The sequence below is a fragment of the Saimiri boliviensis genome, chromosome 10 (assembly GCF_048565385.1).
Source record: "Saimiri boliviensis isolate mSaiBol1 chromosome 10, mSaiBol1.pri, whole genome shotgun sequence".
Lineage (NCBI taxonomy): Eukaryota > Metazoa > Chordata > Mammalia > Primates > Cebidae > Saimiri > Saimiri boliviensis.
Genome location: NC_133458.1, coordinates 69422389 through 69445197, shown reverse-complemented (window position 1 = coordinate 69445197; position 22809 = coordinate 69422389). Strand labels below are relative to the sequence as shown.

At 35.1% G+C, this 22809-nt stretch overlaps 1 protein-coding gene across 1 annotated transcript in view; it reads left to right on the top strand.

Moving 5' to 3' along the window:
• CALCR (calcitonin receptor) overlaps nt 1-22809 on the top strand; it is a 65067-nt gene that overhangs the window by 19081 nt on the left and 23177 nt on the right. Inside the window, 3 exon segments of the mRNA XM_074379444.1 lie at nt 878-969; nt 8041-8088; nt 9206-9332. Of these exon segments, the coding sequence (XP_074235545.1) occupies nt 878-969; nt 8041-8088; nt 9206-9332 (267 nt within the window).

Here is a 22809-nt window from a genome sequence, read left to right as displayed (position 1 = left end):
GGAATTCCTCAAGGATCTAGAACTAGAAATACCATTTGACCCAGCAATCCTATTACTGGGTATATACCCAAAGGATTATAAATTGTTCTATTATAAAGACAAATGCACATGTATGTTCACTGCAGCACTGTTTACAATACAAAAGACTTGGAACCAACCCAAATGCCCATCAATGATAGACTGGATAAAGAAAATGTGTCATATAAATACCATAGACTACTATGCAGCCATACAAAAGGATGAGTTCATGTCCTTTGCAGGGACATGGATGAATCTGGAAACCATCATTCTCAGCAAACTGACACAAGAACAGAAAACCAAACACCACATGTTCTCACTCATAAGTGAGTGTTGAACAATGAGAACACATGAACACAGGGAGGGGAACATCACACACTGGGGCCTTTTGGGGGTTAGGGAGACCAGGGGAGGAAAAACAGGGAGTTGGGGGATTGGGGAGGGATAACATTAGGAGAAATACCTAATGTAGGTGACGGTGGGGATGGATGCAGCAAACCATCCTGGCATGTGTATAAGTATGTAACAATCCTGCAAGGTCTGCATATGTACCCCAGAACTTAAAGCATAGTAAAAAAAAAAAAGGGAAAAAAAACTACTTCTGAAATATATTTGTGAATCTCAAGGGTCATTATTCTTTGAAAATTACAATTTATTTTCATAACATAACATGAATAAAGATAAACATAATTTCATTCTCTGAAATACTTGTTATAATTGTAGTAAGTTTTTAAAAGGAGGAAAACATTTGTTGATTTACACATATTTAGGAATAGAAACAATTTTCTCTCTGATAAATCATTCATTAATTTTTGTGTTTTTTTTTTTTTTTTTTTTTTTTTTACTTTTTGTTGTCCAGAATGCATTCATCCTGTACTATTTGGCTATCGTGGGTCATTCTTTATCAATTTTCACCTTAGTGATTTCCCTGGGGATTTTCGTGTTTTTCAAGTAAGTACACTTACAGCATCTGCTCTTTATTTCCTCCTTAAAGTTACAGAAATAAATGGTGAATTCTGCAAGGCGGACGTGGGGAAGGGTCTTCAGCAAATTACAAGCAATATGCAATATTAGGACTCATGAAGTAGTAAGAAAAGTGAAATGAATTTAAATATGCTTTTAACCCTTTTTGCGGGGAGAACAGGATAAATGTATATCATTTTCAAAAGCACTATGCCTCGGGGCTTCCCAAAATAAGACAGTCCTGTGAACCTATAAGTACACTGTTGTAATATGGTAAAGGTTCCTTTTACTACGGGTAAGTTTCTGTTGAGGGTGGAGGAGAGGATGCTCCACCTTCTTTTACCCCCACTCTAATTTTTAGAGACCATGGCGACAAATCAACATATACCCTGCCTAATTATTACTTGTTAGCATTTGTAAAACTAAGGAATAAGCAAGCACATCAGAGCATGTTTCTGCAAAACCTAATTTAAATAATGCTTGTCTTTAGGTTTTATGGTACACAATTATGCTAGAAAGCAAAATATGAGAAAACACACAAGGAACAACTTGAATAAATTATCTTGTCATTTTAGGTGAATATAAAATAGGATCTTTACAGGTAATGGTACATTTAAGTTAGAAACTGTTACATATGCTTTCATCACAACAAATCCTAGTGAAAATAAAGCAGTCATAACATTGTCCTAAGCTGGTTTTCTGAAGTATATTCACAAATGTAGATTCAGAGTAAGCCACATGTGTATTTTTTCTAGACACACCACAGTTCAGTACATATGTCAGAAACTGAAGTAAATTGGATAAAAATGAAATAATACATGTAAGGTGTCTGGATTCATGTCTGACACATAAGTGAAATATGTGTTTGATATCATTATTATTACAGTTATTATTAGAAGCAATGATAGTCATGGTAATATCATAGAAATGATAAACAAAAGCCCTTTTGTAGACTCAGATGACAATCATTCACACTTAAAAAATGTGGTATGTGATTAAATGTACAGTGATTCACATATAGAATGGGGGACAGAATATATGTGTATTTATCACTACTATATACTTAAAATGGTAAAGATGGTAAATTATACATCTATACTTAACTTCGATAAAAAAATAAATTTAAAAAACAGAATAATAGAATCTTAATTTAATTTTTGTTAAAATATTGACAGGATAATACTAAGGAAAGTTAAACCAAGGGGAGAATAATCACCTGTAAATACGTCCTTAGCACAAGTGCTATTCTTTTTTCCTTCATCATCTTTCAATCTTTGTCTGTATCTTAGTCAAGATTCTTATATGGGGGCCGGGCACAGTGGCTCAAGCCTGTAATCCCAGCACTTTGGGAGGCCGAGGCGGGTGGATCACGAGGTCAAGAGATCAAGACCATCCTGGTCAACATGGTGAAACCCCACCTCTACTAAAAATACAAAACATTAGTTGGGCATGGTGGCACATGCCTGTAATCCCAGCTACTCAGGAGGCTGAGGCAGGAGAATTGCCTGAACCCAGGATGAGGAGGTTGCGGTGAGCCGAGATCATGCCATTGCACTCCAGCCTGGGTAACAAGAGCAAAACTCCGTCTCCAAAAAAAAAAAAAAAAAAAAAAATTCTTATATGGACTAAGCAATAGAATTGAATAGTAATTTTTCAACTGAATAGCAAATGATAGCATAAGCAAACAGACAATGAGCTCTTTCCATAAATGATTTAACGGGAGAAAGACTGATAAACAGACATGAAGTATTAATTACTCAAATTAGAATAGAAGAGTACTTTCAGTGATAATGATCAGAATACAATAATCACATAACATGATTAATCTTGGAATATCTTCATTTTTCAATTGCACTTTATTAGGGCAAACAAATCATCATCATGGTTCTCAAATAACTTTTGTTTTAAAATATGCCACCAAAGTATATTAAAAAAATTTTTAAATATAATCATAAAAATTGAAAGAAAAATTCCCTAAATTTATAATCATGAAACTAATTGTAGTTAGGACTTTAAAGGTAATAATGTCAAAGGGATATTTTTTAGTTCCTTATTTCTAGAGCCACTTAAATAAGTGCGGAGATATAAGAGCCAAATCAACGAAGAAATTAAGAATATTTTTCAATGATCATTTATATATCAAGCTATTGAAGATGGGTATGTAAAAGTGCAGCACATGGGCAAAGTAGAAAATTTCTCAACTCCAGTTAGTTCCAAAGCAAAATGATTCTGATTGAACCCTTGAGAGAGTGTGGGGGCAGATTGTCTAGAAATCACCCAACTTTGCCCTACCGTCTCTCAGTTCTAAGAACCCACGAAACAGCAACTTAAATCTGGAGAAGAAAAACAAGTCTTACTGATTTATCATCTGAGTCTAATAATGAGAAGAAATAAACTGAAATAGCTGATTCTTCAGAGCAGACACAAGAGACACATACTGAGATGCCACATACTTAAACCCAAAAAAGCTATATAAATTTTTAAACTTGTTTTCAATCATATCTTAAACCTTACCCAAATGAAAAATATCAAGGGCATCTGTTTTCTTAAAATTTAACTATGTCCTTGATCCTTTCATCTTTTTTTAAATTTGAATTCCAGAAACATCAAAAGTGATTGTGGAAGTAGAAAATAATACTGATATATCACTGGAATTTTTTTGTGAATTAGCAAATTTGTTCCAGAATTTATTTTCAAATACTCTACATCACCTCTAAGATCTTAGAAGGTTTCATAATTTATGCACTTAAATGGCATCATCTGTGTGCAACCTGAGCAAAAAATATCATCACTCCCTTGCTTAATTCTATATTCCCAGGTCTCAGTAATTTTGCCAACCCCAAACAATTTTATAAAACTTTCATGAAACTAGAGTGAAAAGTTACCCAGCTCCACTTTGAGAGCTGATGCCCCATTCATAATCATTCTACTGATATCTCACTGGAAAGCCCTCAGAACTCCTTAAAAGTGCCTTTAAAAAAGGAGGAACCCTGCAACTGTCCTCCTCAAAAAGCAGTCTAAGGAGGCCTGCAGAGCCATTTAAAGTCACTGATTATACAGGAGGCTTTGGAACTGCCAATACTTCACTAAAAATTTGAGCTATTCCTTGGAATTAATTTACTAAAGCATGCTTTTAATCTTAATGTAATTTTATTCTGAGCATGCAGGGGAAGGTAAAAGGCAGAGCCAAATCAGCAAAGAAATTAAGAATATTTTTCAATGATCATTTCTATATTAAGCTCCTGATGATGGGTGTGTAAAAGTACAGCACATGGGCAAAATAGAATATTTCTCAAATCCAGTTAGTCCCAAAGCAAAATGATTCTGACTGAACCCTCAAGAGAGTGTGGGGGCAGATTGTAAACTGCACCTTAAAGCAAACAGAAATCATGCTCCTTGTGCTGCTGGAAAATTAATGTAAAAATGTATACAAAGTCTTCATTTTAATAGGAGAAAATTGATCTTCTATATCTTCTTCCAAGAGAAAGAGAAGGGTAGAAAAAAAATTCTCAGGTTTAATTCACAGAAAAGTCAGCATTAAAAATCTTAACTGTTCAAAAGTTTAAATAATATTCAAGATGATACACAGGTCATTTCTGGTACACCAGTTAAAGATAGAAGACTGCACTACCAGAATAGTATTTAGTTTAAAACATTTGCAGAAAAAAATTGGAGTGATAATATGAAAAGGGATTAAATATAAAAATCAAATTAGTTCAGCAAGATCTCTCACTGCTGGATGCCGATAGTAAGTGTCAGCAAGAGAGCTAAAATGAAGATACTCTTAGGAAAGATTGGTTTAAGAAAGACACATAAGTGGGCATTATATTTGAGCTTTGTTCTTGACAATTTTCAGCAAATTTCCAATAAATTCACTTACTCATAAATTTTAATTACAATTTATCAATTTGCTTTTCTGTGGAATAATCCTAATACTTCAGCCTCTCACTGTAACTGTATCATCTCATGAAAAGCATAACAGACCATTCATTAGCATTTATTTTGACTGATTGTTACCCATGCCTTTCTGATTGGTATTTTAAATATTCATTTTTCTTGCCTGAAAGTTGATAGAAATATACGTTGGAAGACAGTCTCTTCATATTATTGACTACAATACATTACATTGGCCACATTGACAAAAAAGTAATCATGAAGGTCAACAAAGGTGGCTTCCAGTGGGGCATCCTGAAGGAAGACTGATTTCTCTACTACTTACTCAGTATTCTCTTTGTTCTATGTCACCTCTACATATTGGGTGGATATATGAATCTTTATCTTGTATAGTACCCACCACCATTTTACATCTCTGGCTACCTTCCTGTTGCTCCAAGAAAACCATGAAATCAATGGTATCAAAGATGGCCTCCTTTCTTCCAACTCACCAGTGGCAGGACAGACACCAAAGACAACTAACTGTTGATCATACCACAGCATACTCTTCACCCACAGAACAGTAGTAATAGGAAAAGCAAGAATTTTTATTGAAACACAATTTATTAAAGATAAGGATTTTTGCCAAATCAAAAGGATAAAGTCCTTGTCAAATAGGGAAGATATATAATATACCGTATTTTGAATTTTTCCAGGAGTTTTAATGCAATCCATTTCACATCACTTCCTCTCTTCCTCTCAGTTCTCATGTTCATCATGAATAACATATGATCTCTAGGTCAATGAAAACTTAATGTTACACTAGAAGATAAGATGGGCTTTTACCAATTACAGAAATGATTCCTAATTCATATTTTCCCATGCACCATTAACTTCACAACTTTTACTTGTTTTCTTTTTGCTACTTTCTTTGTTTGCTTTGAATGTGACTATAATTACACTGTCTTATATAGGAGAAAATACTGCTGTTCCTTCCCCTGTGATATCAAACTGATTTACACAATCAGCAAAGCTCAAGACCTAAATTAAATGCTGTCTTATAAAACTACAAGCTCTCAAAAAGCACACACTCACACACACATAAGGTACTAATAACTTGAAACAAATTCCTCAATTTGAAAGATTTACACCAGATAAGCTATAACCATGAAAATGACTTTTTGTTTTAACCTTAAAATATGACATCTTGAGATTCATACTCATGTAAATCATTATCTCTTCCTCATATTTGAATGACACCTTGATTGGTAGATTATGTTGTAGAAGTAGATTATGTTGTCTCATCCTCCCGCTATTGGATAATTTATGGTACTTACGATTTCCCGTCACTCAAATAATAAGCAATGTTCTGTCCATCTAAATGCCTGTTTGTTTTTTTTATCAAGGGAATAGAATATAGTTAGTGTCAAGTTGGTGCTATTTCTACCTAAGACATCTCAGATCTGACAGAAAATGTTGTCAGCTTCTCTTATGTTCATTTAAGTGACATGATATTTGCTGAGGATTTTTAATGTTAAGCTCAGTTAATTCTCTCTAGCATCCCATACCTCTTCTTCAGAACAATTATCACAGTAAAAGCAAAAAAAAAAAAAAAAAAAAAAAAGGCATAGTATATAAGGTCCCTGTCCTCTGTTATCTTCCTAATATCTACCAGTTCTGGATCATAGTGAGTACACAATAATATATTTTGGATTCTTGAATAAATTTTGAAAAATTTGCAGTACCTTTGACTCACTTCAAAAAGATGACTATAAATGTCATCAAGTATAATAAAAATTTTAAAACTCAATGAGCAAAAATCATATTAAGACTTTCAAGAAACAGAAACTCATGTATTAGTTATACTTCTTTGGAGGCTAGCAACTTATCTAGTTTTAAGCTATCATTTTCTCTATATTTCAATGAAAACATACATATGATTATATATATACAGTATTCTTTATATATACTATATCTATATATACTATATCTTCATATATTTATGTATACTGTATTTTTAGTATATACTGTACTTTATATATACTATATCTATATAAAGTTTGTATGTATATATACTGTACAATGTTTATTTTCAACTAACGTTGAACAATAGGATAATGTTCCATATTAGCTAGTTAATATGAAACTGAAGAATTTGGCAAATGTTCAGTACAACATGAAGTATAAAGAAGGAAATTATTTAGCATTTAATGTAATTCTTTGATATACTGGAAAGCTGTTTAGTGATCATGGCTCAAAACAGAAAATTTTTCTTAATTATATTTTTAAATTTTAAAAAATGACTATTAAGCCCAATGATGTGTCAAACAGTGTTCTAGGTATGTAAATTCCTTTAGCACTTGCATTTTAGTGGGAGAAATGGAGAGAATAACAGGCAATAAATAAATATATACTGCGTCAGAAGGTGGTAAGCGTTAAGAAGAAAAGTAAAGCAGGGACACAAGAGAGTAAGCTGGAAGTGGAGGAAGTATATTTTATTCAGGGTAGTTTGGGTTTACATAGGAGAATGAAGTTAATGAAGTTATTTAAGCTAATGCACAACAGCAGAATATTGAACTCTCCCCAGTCAAAAGAAAACCAGGCATAAGAATAACATCGCTTTATGATATGTTCATTCATACTCTTTAGTTCTAGATAATGTCAATTATCACTGGTCTAAGCCAGGCTGAATTAAATAATTAATCCCATAATTAACTTCCAGTGAGAATTATAAATTGCTCTTGTGACTGTATGAAAAATGGCAGGTCACAGATTCACCTGTACTGATTGCAGCAGTCACAAGATAGAAATTTATGCAGTATAAATGAGCATGATGTTTCACATAAATAATTTTTTGTTTAAATTTAAATTTGAAACTCACCTTTAATGTTATGATAAACCAGTTGAGTTTGATTTATTTAACAGACTTCTGTACTGCTGAATAGAGTAGTCCATAGAAGTGTGTGTGAGAGAGAAAGCTCTTCTCTGAATCCTATCTTTATCAGAGCCTGCCTCTTGGATGTAAATTCTATATCCTACCCCTGCTCCAACAAGTTGAATTTTTAAAAATATTATTCATTAATGATTTACCGTTTGTGCTTCCCAAAAAGTTGAAAACTGTACCTATAATAGTTAAAATATCCTCTAACAGCTGCCTTTATTACTTAAATTTGCTCTTTACCACAGATAATTGACAACTGTTTTTCCTTAGAACTGGAAATATAGGAATGCATTGTAAGTAAACCCAGGCTATTTTGTATTTTATCTTTCCCCAGAATTTCCTTTTCAAAACTCTTCATTTCTAACTTTATTCCATGAAGATTTTTTTAGGAATAGTGTGATGAGTCATTGGTATCAGTAACTGCATGTTTTAAGCTTTCACATGTTGAATGACACTATACTAACATTTTTTGCATTATCAAATATGGTAAATATAAGATTTTCATTTGTCTAGAATAATCACCACAAATTTGTTATAGCCATGACATAGGCTCTCTCCATTGCATCAAAAAATGAAATAGGACATTCAAATTAATGTTCATTCATGTAAACATTCACACCAACACATATGTACAAGTTTATGAATGGAGGAGAAAATAATAAAAGCCCCACCAAATTGCTTAATACCCAAAAGTGGGGAATGACTCTGCCAGGAAGCAGCAGCATTTGGATAGCTCTCATTGGATCCAAGTCACAATATGCCTCATAATGAAACTTCATTTGAGCCTATTAAGAATTCTCTGCCTGTGTCTGAGCTCCACCATCAGGAGGGTTGGAAAAGAGGAACTACAGTGATTATTCTAGTTGGAATATAAGATCTAAGAAGATGTTAAAAGAAATAGTGAGAGAGAAGAATGCCAGGAGACGTGAAGCGGGTGTATGCAATGGCTCAAGGACATAGATTCAGTACCTTGTCACAGGTAGCCTCGGTTCTGACTTCATGCTCTGTGACCCCACTGGCCACATATTTTCTGCCTGGTTACATCAATAAACAGTATGCTTTTCATTTGAAGCACACTCCAAACCCTAATAGTTTCTAATCTAACAGTCCTTCTGTTAACTAATTTTACATTTGTTATAATTAAAAGTGATTTTATCACCTGCTCTTTCCGTTGTTGTATGAAGTCACCCTGAGGACTGAACACTATGAGCTTCTATGATTGGAAAAGTGTTTTTAAAAATCAGGCAGAAAGGTAGTAATAAATCTGAAAGATGAGACCAGCCTTACTTTTTTCTATATGGTCTCTCATCTGTTTTTAAAGAAAATATGAAAAATATTACCAAAATGTTTTTTTCCAAGTACTCCAACATTTTGGCACTGGTTAATGCTTTATGTTACTTTTTCTTCCAGGAGCCTTGGCTGCCAAAGGGTAACCCTGCACAAGAACATGTTTCTTACCTACATTCTGAATTCTATGATTATCATTATTCATCTGGTTGAAGTAGTCCCCAATGGAGAGCTTGTGCGAAGGGACCCGGTAAGTACTGAATAGTTTTGTTTTTATTATTATTTTAAAGGATATAGTACCTGCAAATAGTTAACATGGTGTTCATGTTGGACTTAAGCAGTTGTTTACATGTGTAATCATATTTACTTCTACAGTCGAGGTTTGCATTTCATGAGGCATATCATTTCTATGTGGTTTTTGGAAGAAATTATTACATGCTCTATTAAAGAACTGAAAATAATTGAATCATACGCAAATAAGAATCATAAAAAAACCATGCATTTCTAAGACTAACCAATTATATATATATACACACATATATATATATATATATATATAGAGAGAGAGAGAGAGAGAGAGAGAGCGAGCGCACTTTAGGTTCTGGGGTACATGTACAGAACATGCATAATTGTTGCATAGGTACATACATGACAATGTGGTTTGCTGCCTCCATCCCCTGTCACCTATATCTGGCATTTCTCCTCACGCTTTCCCTACACAACCTCCCTACCCTCCACTGTTCCTTCCCCATCCCCTCCCCCCACCCAACAGACCCCAGTGTGTGGTGCTCCCCTCCCTGTGTCCATGTGTTCATATCCTTTGTGCACTTTTTGGTGGAGGCTGTGTTGAATCTATAAATTACTCTGGGAAATATAGCCATTTTCGCTATATTGATTCTTCCTAACTACAAGCATGGAATGTTTTTCCATTTGTTTGTGCAGAAATCATAAGCATTCCTATACACCAATAAGAGACTAAAAGAGAGCCAAGTCAAGAATGAATGCCATTCACAATTGCTACAAAGAGAATGAAATACCTAGGAATACAACTAACAAAGGATGTAAAGGACTAACCAATAATTTATTAACACCTAAGACAAATTTATTGAGCACATCTTGTGAACATAGATGATCCTAGGTACAGTAAGGCAGTGCTTCTCAGTGATCCTGGTGTGCCACAAATGGTTACAGGTGTGCCTAAATATTGATCCCCTCTTCATTCTGATGCCAGGCTGGGCTTAGCCCAGTCATCTCCACTGTGTGTAGCTATTCCCTTATGCTAATCAACCATATAAATATGATCATGTTTTGTGTCATTATGCTTTCAAAAAGGTTTATACTGACACAGGAAATGCAAAAGTTAGGCCAAGCATACATCCCTGAAACTCATGTCTTCATGCACAATTACAACAAGCAAGTATAGTGTGTGTCCTCCTTCTATTTGAGTACTACAGAGAACAAGAGAATTAAATCAATTAGCTCCATTACTGAGAACCATTCTGGATTTCTTCTACCAGAATTGTCCTGAGAGTTGTTCAGAGTAACCCATATTTGTTGTCAGTCTTCTCTCTTTCTATCCAAGATAGTGTTTTTCACAGTGATTTCCAAACCTGGCTCTACTTCAGAATCAACAGGGGAGATTTCATAAATATGAAATAGTTACTGTCCACATGATGCTAGAGAGTCAGTAGATATGAGGTGGAGCCGAGGAATATATCCTGGGTATTTCTTTGCTGTCAAGTTTGGAAATTATCAGCTGACTACTGGATGAAGCAATTTAACTGGCAGGGGAGGACAGAGGAGGAGCATCTTGAGGTTTTGCTTTTTCATTGATATCAGTCCCTGGTATTACAAACTAACAAAAACCAGAACTAAAAGGGATTTTAGAGGTTATTTATTCCCGACTCCTCATTTTACAGATCAGAAACTTGAAGATAAAAAGGCAAAGTGATTTCCCTCAAATCATAAAATTGACTGGAGTGGGGATCAAGCACTGAAATTCAGGTCTCCTTACTCTCAGTTTTTGTTCTTTAATTTACATTGTCAGATGTGTCTCTGTAAATCAGTGAGGGTTTAGCAACACCAAACTGGTTGATTAGGTTTCCAAATCTACCAGATTAATTTTTAAAAAATCAAATCACTGTGGCACTGTGACACAAAGTAAACACTTACTTTACAGAAATTTTTATTTATCGATTCAGTGTTTACATAATTTATAATTATAGCTTCTATTATTTAATAGTTATTTTGTCCTCAGTAAATATTTTCATCTGAAAAACTCCACAAGTGCTTCTCTGCTGTCTCCTTTGCAAGCCTGCTTTCCTTAATTTTAACAAATCTTTTCCTTTTAATGGACTGTGCTTTAATTGAATTATTCAAAATAGTTTAACGATGTAACTGTTTATTCGATTAAATATAAAATTGCCAATATTTGATCATTTTTATTCTGCAAAATTGATGAATCCATATGTTTTATTCTAATGCAAATGCATAGACAATGCACTAGGATATAGTAAAAATGGGGACTATTTCCACTCGAGGCCTGAATAGACAAATGGGTGGAAAGGTGTATGAACCCAAAGACAGAGAGTTGGTGTGGTAAAGGAGGCCAACGGAAACTCAGGACTTCCATCTTAGGACACAGCCAGCCTGTGGCAACTCCACAAAAGGAAGTGGAGAAATAAATATCCATTGTTCACTCACTCTCATCTTTCAGTCTCTACTGATGGTCCCTATTAGCTGAGCTCAACCAGAAACCAGAGGGCAAGGAATCCCTGCTGGAGATGTATAGATTTATTTCTGTGGGCCCAGGGTAGAGGGAACAGGATGGAAAGCACATCTACAAGCACAAATAGAAGCTATCCAGCTCAAAGTGAAGGGCCAAGGGATACTTTCATTTTTGTTTCTCTGTTTAACTGTGTTATGCAAACATCTGTAGATAGCCTTTTCTTCCAAAACTGGCATTTGACAGTTCTGCCAACACAATAACTAAATATGCGTGAAATCTGCCCAGAGCATGCATCCTGTGTGACAGTGGCATGGCATGGGAAAGCAGCTTAATTTGGCTTCTAATGACTCCGCAGTGTTAATAATTTTTGTAGTATGAATATATGCAGAGAGACATTATAATCTATCTTTTAAAACCATGACATCTGTTATCAGATCTTTTAAAACCATGGCATCTGTTATCAGAGACAAAGTCCTGTCTTACCTGCAGAATAATGTGACTAAATGGGTTTACCCTGATGAATGTTTCTTTTTAGTGTCAATTGATCTAAAGAAAATTTATCTCATTTAATTTTTGCAATATCCTAGCAATGGGTGGAATTATCCCCATTTTTAAAGCTGGGGAAACTGAGGCTTGATGAGAACAAGTGTTATCTGTACCATGAATACTTAGAGATGGGATTCAAACCCAGACATTTCTCACACAGGAGCAAACCTCTCTCTTCTTTACCACTTGGTACCCTTGATTGTCATTCTTTATTGCCTAAGAAAGACATCTTCTTAGAGAAATGGGCTTAGCCATTCCAAAGTGATAACTGCCCGTAACTGGACATGCCCATTACAGTTAATGAGGGAAGCTGACCCCCACTGAGATGAAAACAGAGGAAGAAGCAATTAACTAAGAATCTCTTTGTAGAGAATAGTCACATTTTGGCTATTTTCCATGAACAGTAGAAATCCTAGGAAAGTTACTCTCTATAGGCAGTAGGCCAAGAAATGAAGCTTCAGTTTTTGAATAACCAACCACATTGATCTGGGAGCATGCTCAGTCACATGATGAAGTATTATAAATTCTTTAATAGACTCTTTCCCCTCGTTTTGTGGGAGTCTCATGCCCATATCTCCATGCCTCCCACCTATAAATGTAAAAGGGACTTCTTCTCCACTATGAGATCTTCTTCAACCTATCTTCCTGAAATAGTCAAAATTCAGGTTTTTTTTGAGTTTGCTACTAAATTTTAGAAATCATGTAGCTTTTTGCATCAAATGGGAATAACAAAAACTGTTCTACTTACTTTCCAGCAGTTGTCCTGGAGCCCAAAGAAGCATAAAGTTCTTTAAAACTCTCAAGGGCCTAATATTGCAAGTGATTGCTCAGAAGGTTGCTGTCAACTCTTGCCTTATGACTAACTCCCTAGATTGCTGCAATTGACTTTTCCAACAAATCTGTTATTCTATTAATTGCTCTTCGCAGTCCCATTCACTGTCATTGCTAGATGTTGCCATTTTCATAGGCTTTTTAGAGGCAGACATGCCAGGGACTCTGCCAGCCACAGCACAAAGGCTGTCCCCTACCTACCACTAAGTCAACCCACATATGCCTTGCAGCTCCTCTATTTCCTAATAACCTTTAATAAACTCTGTAAGCAGGTGTCTAGGGACCTGGATCTGCCACTATGCACCTGATTTCCTAGGAGAATATGAGTGTGAGATTCAGGAAGCCAGAGAAATTAACAGGAAACTTTCTTCTGGGTATGGAAGAGTGAGATTGATTCACCCACACACATTAGGCAATCTTAAAGTAAGTTTGAAAGAAAGAAAAGAAGCTTATGTTTATGGCATGACTAGCACCTGGTTCTTCCAACCAATATATTTTTACCCTAACAGACTTGCTGTTTTTAGCTATGCAAGGGCAAACTTCCTAAGAACAAATGGTAAAACATTTTAAAGATAGAATTTCATCCAATCAATCAACTATTTATTGACCACCAAAAATGTAACTTTTAGCCCTCAGGCTGAAGTGAATTTATACCAGTTTGGAAAAAATATCTATGACATCCCTTTCACAATCCCTCATAATGAGCCAAACCTCACATGGAAATAGCTTCATGAGTCTTGCAACCACACATACGGGGTTTGGTCACATTTTAACCTATTTCAAACTGCATTGTTTTCCACAGAAAATAAAGAAACAAAAAATTTGGATATTTTTCTCTATATACCTAAAAGAGCCCATTTCTCTCTGAAGTTAGACAAAATGAAAAGAAGCTACCAGTAGCAAGCCACTTACAATGGTAAATGGGCAACATCATATGTGAGAACACACCGTGCCTTTTGCATATTTTTAAATGTCTGTTTCTTCCATAAAAGAAAATTTGGAAACACATGTCTCTCATCAAGTACATATAAATAGCATAGGCTAAAACCAAATAACTACAATGACAAAGCTTAATTCACGTTTGTAAATTGTGAAGCATATACTTCACCCAGAGGAAATAAACTAGGCTATTTGTTTTTAGCACTTTCTCTATTTTAACACAGTCATTGTTTTCCAATAAGAGTTTTGTTAGATCTCTCGACGAACCCTCCATATACAAGCAGCATAGGGTTGCTCTCTCTAGACATGGGAAAATCAGTTTAAGAAACGGAAGGAAAGAATTCTCAAGGACTCATGTTTTATGCATTATTCATCTTTGAAACTGCTTATGTGGCATCACCAAGAGAGACACATAAGGTAAAATTTGTATTGTATTCCACCTTGAAAATGCATATTGTCACAAATGCATTCATAGAAGTCCAATTTCTTGAAATCTTTCCCATCCAAAAGATTATTAGATTACAGTTGAAACTATAAATTCAGGTATAATGAAAGCAGTTGTCCCTATTGTAATAGATTTCAATATAGAGGGGAGAAACAAGAACTAGAAAAGATTTTACTGCTATTTTCAAGACTCATCTTTTCTAAGAGTAGAATTCTTTCACTTTAAAGATACAGACAAAATAGTTTCCAAAGGCTGAGAATCATGTCATCAACATTACTAAGTCACATGAAAAATCATATATTTAAAATTGCTTGAAATAAATTATTTAAAATACTGAATTTTTCTTGAAAAACTGACACTCCAGAATACATTAGATTAAGGTCCTCCCTAGCTAAGAAAAGTAGAGACAAGGAGAAAAAAAGAAGAAAGAAGAAGAAGAGACAAAGAAAAGCAGCCAAAAAAGTTTTGGAGAAAGAGAAGTTATTGGACATTTTCAATCTCCAAATATTTATTGAAATTGCAACTAACATGAGAACCACAACCACAGTCATAAATAAAGAAAAGCGTATCTATCAGCATGTCATCTGTCAGTGATTCGGACATATGTTTTCTTAAAAAAATAAGCCAGAATACATAATTTTTAAAGACAGTTTGTTCTTAAGCATACTAAAGACAGGGAGTGAGTTTTTTTGGTTTTGTTTTTGTTTTCATTTTGAACCAATTCTGGGTCACTGAATCAGCAATGATTTTCCTCACAAATGCCCATGGGAATATATTAAGAAGTTATTTTTTGAGGAGGAAGGCTGCCTCATCCCAAATGTTGTCACACTAGTTCTATCAGGTTTTTTTGTTATTATTTTGTTGAGGGTAAGAAAACATATATATACAATGCCCTGTCCTCACTGTCATTAGAGAATCCCTGTGGGGTTGTGGTCCTTTTCCCATTCAAGTAGTTTCTTCCCTGGGTTGTTATTGGAAAGTCACATTATCTCCTGAATGGCTAAGGGTGAGAAACTTATTCCTTCCACATTTTTTTAAAAAATTAAACTCAAAATAATTCATGGCATAAATAAGGGCTGAATACATCCTCAGGTTATTGAGTGATGTGAAAATTGCTCATTGTCATTTGTGTCAATTGAGCATTTCATTTCCATAATATCTAAAAAAAATTTTTTTTTTGTTCTTTCTGCTCATTCGATGATCTTCATGTAGAAAGTCAGGAGCAGAATTAAAAGCATTGTTCTTGCTACATCTAAAGGAAGCTAGCAAGATACTTGTCATTTTTCAGAAATAAAATTTTCTCTCTAATTTTTTTATCTGGGTCTGAAAGGCACAACACAGAAAGATTAGTTTTTACTGAAAACCTGAGCACTTTGCACCTCAGAAGCTGAAACAATCAAGTTGTATTTTCTATAGCCTCTTAGGTAAGTAAAGTCAAATGAGTTTCAAGTTCTGGAAGCAACATGAATATCTTCTAACCTTTGATTTTTTCAGGATGATTGAGCCACCAGGCTATGTCAGAGCTTCTTTCTAGGTAGGCACAGAAAGATTAGCTTAGAATGGATGCTCAGAGCCAAGACACTAGAGAGGATAAAATCCAGGGTGGAAACTGGACTCCTGCCCAGCCCAAGGGAGGCTGGTGCAAGCGAGAATATATAAATGTGAGGGAGGTAACTGAGATAGCAGAGTTTTTGAGATGAGAGGTCAATAGTAAATAACTGAAACAGGAACAGAAAACCAAACACCACATGTTCTCATTCACAGGTGAGTGTTGAACAATGAGAACACGTAGACTCAGGGAGAGGAGCATCACACAGTAGGGGCAGTTGGGGGGAATAGGGGAGGGACAGTTGGGGCGTGGGGAGGGTGGGGAGGCATAACATGGGGAGAAATGCTGGATATAGTATACAACTAAAGAAAAATTTAAAAAAGAAAAAAAAATTGTGGTAGTGGGATAATCATATGGGAAATTTTAAATAAAACAGCTTTCTTCAAAAAGTAGATTTTATATAATTCAGATATTATGGGATATGTATTCCACACTTTAATAATTAATAGCATGATTTTTAATTTTCAGAAGCTCAGTAACAGTCTGTCTACATTTCAGGAGTAATCTTCCCCTCCCCTCCCCTCCCAGTTTATCTATTTAGTTGTAATACTTTTTTTTTTTCTGAGACAATTCCTGCCCTTATGATTTGTAGTTTATGTTAATGCCTTTCTGGTCTTGAGATAATGCTCAAATAAAATATTTAAAAACATAGCTGCCTGTAAAAATTGTAGGTAAATTTTGATAGTATACTTGCTTTTACTTTGTAACTAGTAGTTCATATTTTTAAATTATTTACATTGCATGCAAATCATCCAGAACTTTTCAAAGCCCTTGAACTTATTACATGTAAAATCCATAAGCACTTTTTTTTCTCATAAAGGAGAGATGCAAGGCTTATTTATCAGCCTAATTCAATTACATGTGACACTAAGAAGGATGCTCGCCATTGAAGTCCTGTTTATGTATGCAACTGTGGGATCAGTGGTGATGTCCCCTTTATCTTTTTTTATTGCATCTATTTGATTCTTCTCTCTTTTCTTTTTTATTAGTCTGGCTAACGGTCTATTTTGTTGCTCTTTCCAAAAACCCAGCTCCTGGATTTATTGATTTTTTGAAGGGTTTTTTGTGTCTCTATCTCCTTCAGTTCAGCTCTGATCTTAGTTATTTCTTGCCTTCTGCTAGCTTTTGATTTTTTTTTTAACTTCCTCCTCTAGCTCTTTCAATTTTGATGATAAGGTGTCAATTTTAGATCTTTCCTTGTTTCTCATGTGGACATTTATTGCTATAAATTTCCCTCTGGACACTGCTTTAAAGGTGTCTCAGAGATTCTGGTAAGTTGTGTCTTCATTCTGACTGGTTTCAAAGAATATCTTTATTTCTGCCTTCATTTCATTGTTTATCCAGTCAACACTCAGAGGCAAGTTGTTCAGTTTCCAAGTGTTTGTGTGGGTTTGAATGTGTTTCTTAATCCTGAGTTCTAGTCTGATTATGCTGTGGTCTGATACACTGTTATGATTTCTGTTCTTTTGCATTTGCTGAGGAGTGATTTGCTTCCAATGATGTGGTCAATTTTAGAGTAAGTGCAATGTAGTGCTGAGAGAAATGTATATTCTGTGGATTTAGGGTTGAGCGTTCTGTATATGTCTATTAGGTCCACTTGGTCCAGCTCTGCATTCAAGTCTTGGATGTCCTTGTTAATTTTCTGTCTCGTTGATCTGTCTAATATTGACAGTGGAGTGTTGAAGTCTCCCACTATTATTGTGTGGGAGTCTAAATCTTGTTTTAGGTCATTAAGAACTTGCTTTATGTAGCTGGGTGCTCCTGTGTTGGGTTCATATATATTTAGGATAGTTAGCTCTTCTTGTTGGATTCATCCTTTTACCATTATGTAGCGTTCTTCTTTGTCTCTTTTGATCTTTGTTGGTTTGAAGTCCATTTTACCAAAGAGTAGGATTGCAACCTCTGCTTTTTTTTTTTTCTTTTTTTCTCTCCATTTGCTTGGTAAATCTTCCTCTATCCCTTTATTTTGAGGGTATGTGTGTCTTTGTATGTGAGATGGGTTTCCTGAATACAGCACATTAATGGGTCTTAACTTTTTATCCAGTTTGCCACTCTGTGTCTTATGATTGGGTGTTTAGGCTGTTTACAATCAATGTTAATATTACTATGTATGAATTTGATCCTGTCATTTGTTACTGGCTGGTTTTCATTCCCGTTAGTTGACTCATTTTCTTCATTGCATTTTTGGGCTTAATGCCATCTGGTTTGCTTTTGTAGTGGCTAGTACTTGTTCCTTTCCATGCTTAGTGTTTCTTTCAGGAGCTCTTGGAGGGCAGGTCTGGTGGTGATGAAATCTCTCAGTAATTGCTTGTCCGTAAAGTATTTTATTTCTCCTTCACTTCTGAAGCTTAGTTTGGCTGGATATGAGATTCTGGGTTGAAAGTTCGTTTCTTTAAGGATGTTGAATATTGACCCCCACTCTCTTCTGGCTTGTAGGGTTTCTGCTGAGAGATCCACTGAGTCTGATTGGCTTCCTTTTGTGGGTAACCTGACCTTTCTCTCTGACTGCCCTTTGCATTTTTCCTTTCATTTCAATCCTGGTCAATCTGACAATTATATGCCTTGGGTTTGCTCTTCTTGAGGAATATCTTTGTGGAGTTCTCTGTATTTCTTGAATTTGACTGTTGGACTGCCTTACTAGGCTTGGGAAGTTCTCCTGGATAATATCCTGGAGTGTGTTTTCCAGCTTGGATTCATTTTCCCCATCATATTCAGGTATACCAATCAAGTGTAGATTAGGTCTTTCCACATAATCCCGTATTTCTTGGAGGCTTTGTTCACTTCTTTTCACTCTTTTTTCTCTTTTCTTGCCTTCTCTTTTTATTTCATTGAGTTGATCTTCAATCTCTGATATCCTTTCTTCTGCTTGATTGATTCGACTATTAAAACTTGTGTTTGCTTCACATACTCATGCTATGTTTTTCAACTCCAAAGAGTCATTTATGTTCTTCTCTAAGCTGGTACTCTAGTTAGCATTTTGTCTAACCTTTTTTCAAGGTTTTCGGTTTCTTTGCATTGAGTTAGAACGTGTTCCTTCAGCTCAGAAAAGTTTGTTATTACCCACCTTCTGAAGCCTGTTTCTGTCAATTCATCGCACTCATTCTCAGTCATGTTGTGTTCCTGTGTTGTTAAGGAGTTGTGATCCCTGGGAGGAGAAGAGGTGTTCTGGTCTTTGATGGGTTCATCTTTTTTGCACTGGTTTTTTCCCATCTTCATGGATTTACCTGGCTGTGGTGTCAGGGAGCTGCTTGATGAGGTTGCTTGTCTGCCTGTCAAGGCGCTATTGGGTTTCTAGGAACTCCTTCAGGTTACTCAACCACAATTTTCATGTGATGTTACAGAGTATATATTACAGTGGTTCATTATCTAAAATTGATTAAAATAAAATGGTGATGGCCGAGTAGCTCCTGTCTGGCAAAACCTCTTGCAGATAAAAACTACAAACCATGAACAAAATACAAAAAGAAATTATCTGAAGACCCTGGAGAGTGACAAGACAAGGAGATGCTAGAATGATATGACACTTTAAAATGGAGATAGTTGTGCATAAAGTTTCCATGGTTTTATCCCTTTCCAGGACAGGTAAAACTGTGATAGAAAACTCTCAATTTTACTGACTTGAAGAGTAGAAGACAGAATTTAGGACAACTACAGCTCCCCAAAAGTGAAGGAAGTAAATTTCAAAAAAAAAGAGTCAGAGGAGAGGGACCTAAGATTTAGCGCATATGCTTATGCCTAGTCTTTCACTGACTCCATAACCATGTGAATGTGAAGGAGTCCATGAGCATGTAATACTTGTTCAATACATATTGTTTAAGTGTATGAATGAAAAGATGACCTAATAGCCATACCTTTCATAGAACATCCAACAAGCTATAATACCCCATATCAAATTTATTTACTTAAAGAGATCTGACAGAGAAAACAGAATACCTCATTTAGGTTTAGGGGATCTTCATTAATCTTTAAAGGAGTTTCTCCCATTGTCCCATTGTTTGACACTTGAAAGTTGTTTAACACTTGAATAATGAAACACAGTAAACTTTGTTCCAGATGAAGTGTTCTTTTTTGTTGTAAAGTGAAAGGATAGATGGAAAAGGATGGCTTAAAGAATGCTACAAAATGGCACAAATGGCCATTGAATATTCACATGGCCCTTGGAAAGTCTTTGCATATACCAAAGGCACATAGTCATGTCCAGTCCGAAGACCACAGTGCAAAGAAAAACACCAGCTTGCCCAAGGCTGTAGGGGATAAATGACAGGGCATACCAGACCTTAGGGACTGCCATCTTCTAAAACATTCACCCTGGAAACTTAGAAAAACTTGACAAAAATTTAAGATGCTCCCAGAGGAATTCACCCAGCATTGTAAGTTTTCTATTGATGTCAGCAGCCTGACCCCTGCAGATATGTACTGATCTTTGCAGACTTTTGTAAGAATTGTAGTGTTGTTAGGTAAAAAGGTCCCTGGAACTTGTCAGATCACAGATAAGCAGCTCTTGTTTGAATATTTGATAAAATAATATTGAATTAAGAGTTAAAATATTTTCAATCGAACAACACTATAAACACTCCCCAAAACCACATTCGTTTCGATTTAATAAGCAACTGCTGCTCACTTTCTATGTAAATATTACTGGGTTTAAGTCCTGAGGGTGGAGATGGAGGAGGCAGCAGAGACATAAAGATGAATCAGGTAGAAACATATTTAACAAAAATTACATGTTCACTCAATATGTAATCTAGATATATATTAAATAAAATTTAATTTAAAAAATTAACCTGGCAAATTTAACCAGCATAGACCACAAATCTTCATTATTCAGGCTCTTTGAAAATGTCTTTTCCTTCAGGCAAAATATTTCAAAATTAACTTATTGATTCTTCTTCACTTGCTCAAGTAAACATAAGTTCACACCCTTCCTTCTGAGCTAAAGTGAACTGATGAGAAAACATTTTTAGAAGCTTCAGGGAAATATAAGTAATTATGTTTAATTATTAGAGATCATGCTGAACATATAACAAAGTTTATTTCTGTTTTGAAACAAAACTTGGCAAAAATAAAATTTGCAGCTTTGATTTAGTGCAAAGTATTAGGAAGTTGGTACCTTTCAGACCATTTCAAAGTAATTTTTAAATATTTTATTTATTAATATGCTTGTACAGAGGAAATGTGGTTTTAGTTCTTTGCTATAAGTTTCCAAACGTATTTATTTGGCCCCCTAATAACTAAACAGGGAAGATACTCTTGGGCTCTTCATTTTGCCTCAATTTTGTCCATTTGAATTTGAAAAATAAATTAACAGTCAGGTACCTCTTTTACTATAAAGTAGCCTGTATTGCAGCCCCCAGAAAATACAGAAGTTGGAAGAAGAGTAGAATGTTTGACTTTGGCAGAATCTGCTAATCCATTCCTTGTTAATTTTAACACAAACTGGGTAGATAATTTAAGTTAATAACACAAGCCCCACTAGTTCGATCCATTTATTATCCTCTGACTTACCTGAAAAGAGAATTTTTAACTGTCTTAAAGTTGGCAAGAAAAATTACCTTTTTTAGAAATCATTGTACATTGTAGCACTTATTTGTTTATATATCTGTCTCTCCACCAGAAGATAACTTCCTTGATCATAAGCATTGAACTTTATTTTTGCAGCCCTAGCCCAGGATGGGACACAAAAATACAAGTACAGTTACTGCATCAAACTTAGCCACCATTTTGAAAAACCAAAAGATCTTAACTATACGTTTTAATCAAATCCTGGCAGAATATAAGAAACATATGGCTCTTATTTTTAATTTTCCTTTGCCAAATCTGTTTGACAGCAAAACAAAACTAAAACATCTCACAAAATTTTCCTTAGTGTGTTATTATATCTAACTATATAAAATCAACACAGAAGTGGAACCTAATACTCCAATTTTACCAATGAGAGGGAGAAATTGCAGTATTTTTTGTGAAAGCTATGAGTTTTTGTGCACATGAAATGTATCATGAGAATTAAGTATACACTGACAATGAAATATGCACAGGCTTGGCCCTTGCCAAAGTTTTCCAGTAGACAGCACTTACTTTTGGCAACACTTCCCAGCGTCTTCTCTTTGTGAACCTCTCAAGACAGTAAATTTCTTAGGAGTAGAGACTTTTTTTTGACAACAGTGGATCTTCTAGCCTACTGCCTGCATCTAATACAAGCTCAATAAATATTTGATAAACCATATTCCAAATCTGCATTCTCTATGATCCCCCAGCCACTTTTCTTTACTTTCTTTAATTCTTCTACTCTGTGGTTTCAAAGAGTGATAGGATAAAATGTGTAATCCCCTCCTGAGGTATTGGCATTTTAATAAAGCAAACAGCTTTGAGCTAAAGAAATAAAACCATATGGTATGTCAGGCATTATGAAGATGATGGAATGCATTCTGAAAGGCAAGATAGTATTCCTTAGCTCCCTGTTATACCTGGTAATAGGCCTGTAGTGCAAATGATGCCAAGAACTGTTCATGGTAGATTTTCAATTATTTAAAAGTAGGACATAGGCCATGATCATTACTTTACATTGTTTCCACAGATCAGCTCCGGTTTCCTTTCTATTTCTCATACTGAAGTTCTTCCTCTACCCCTAC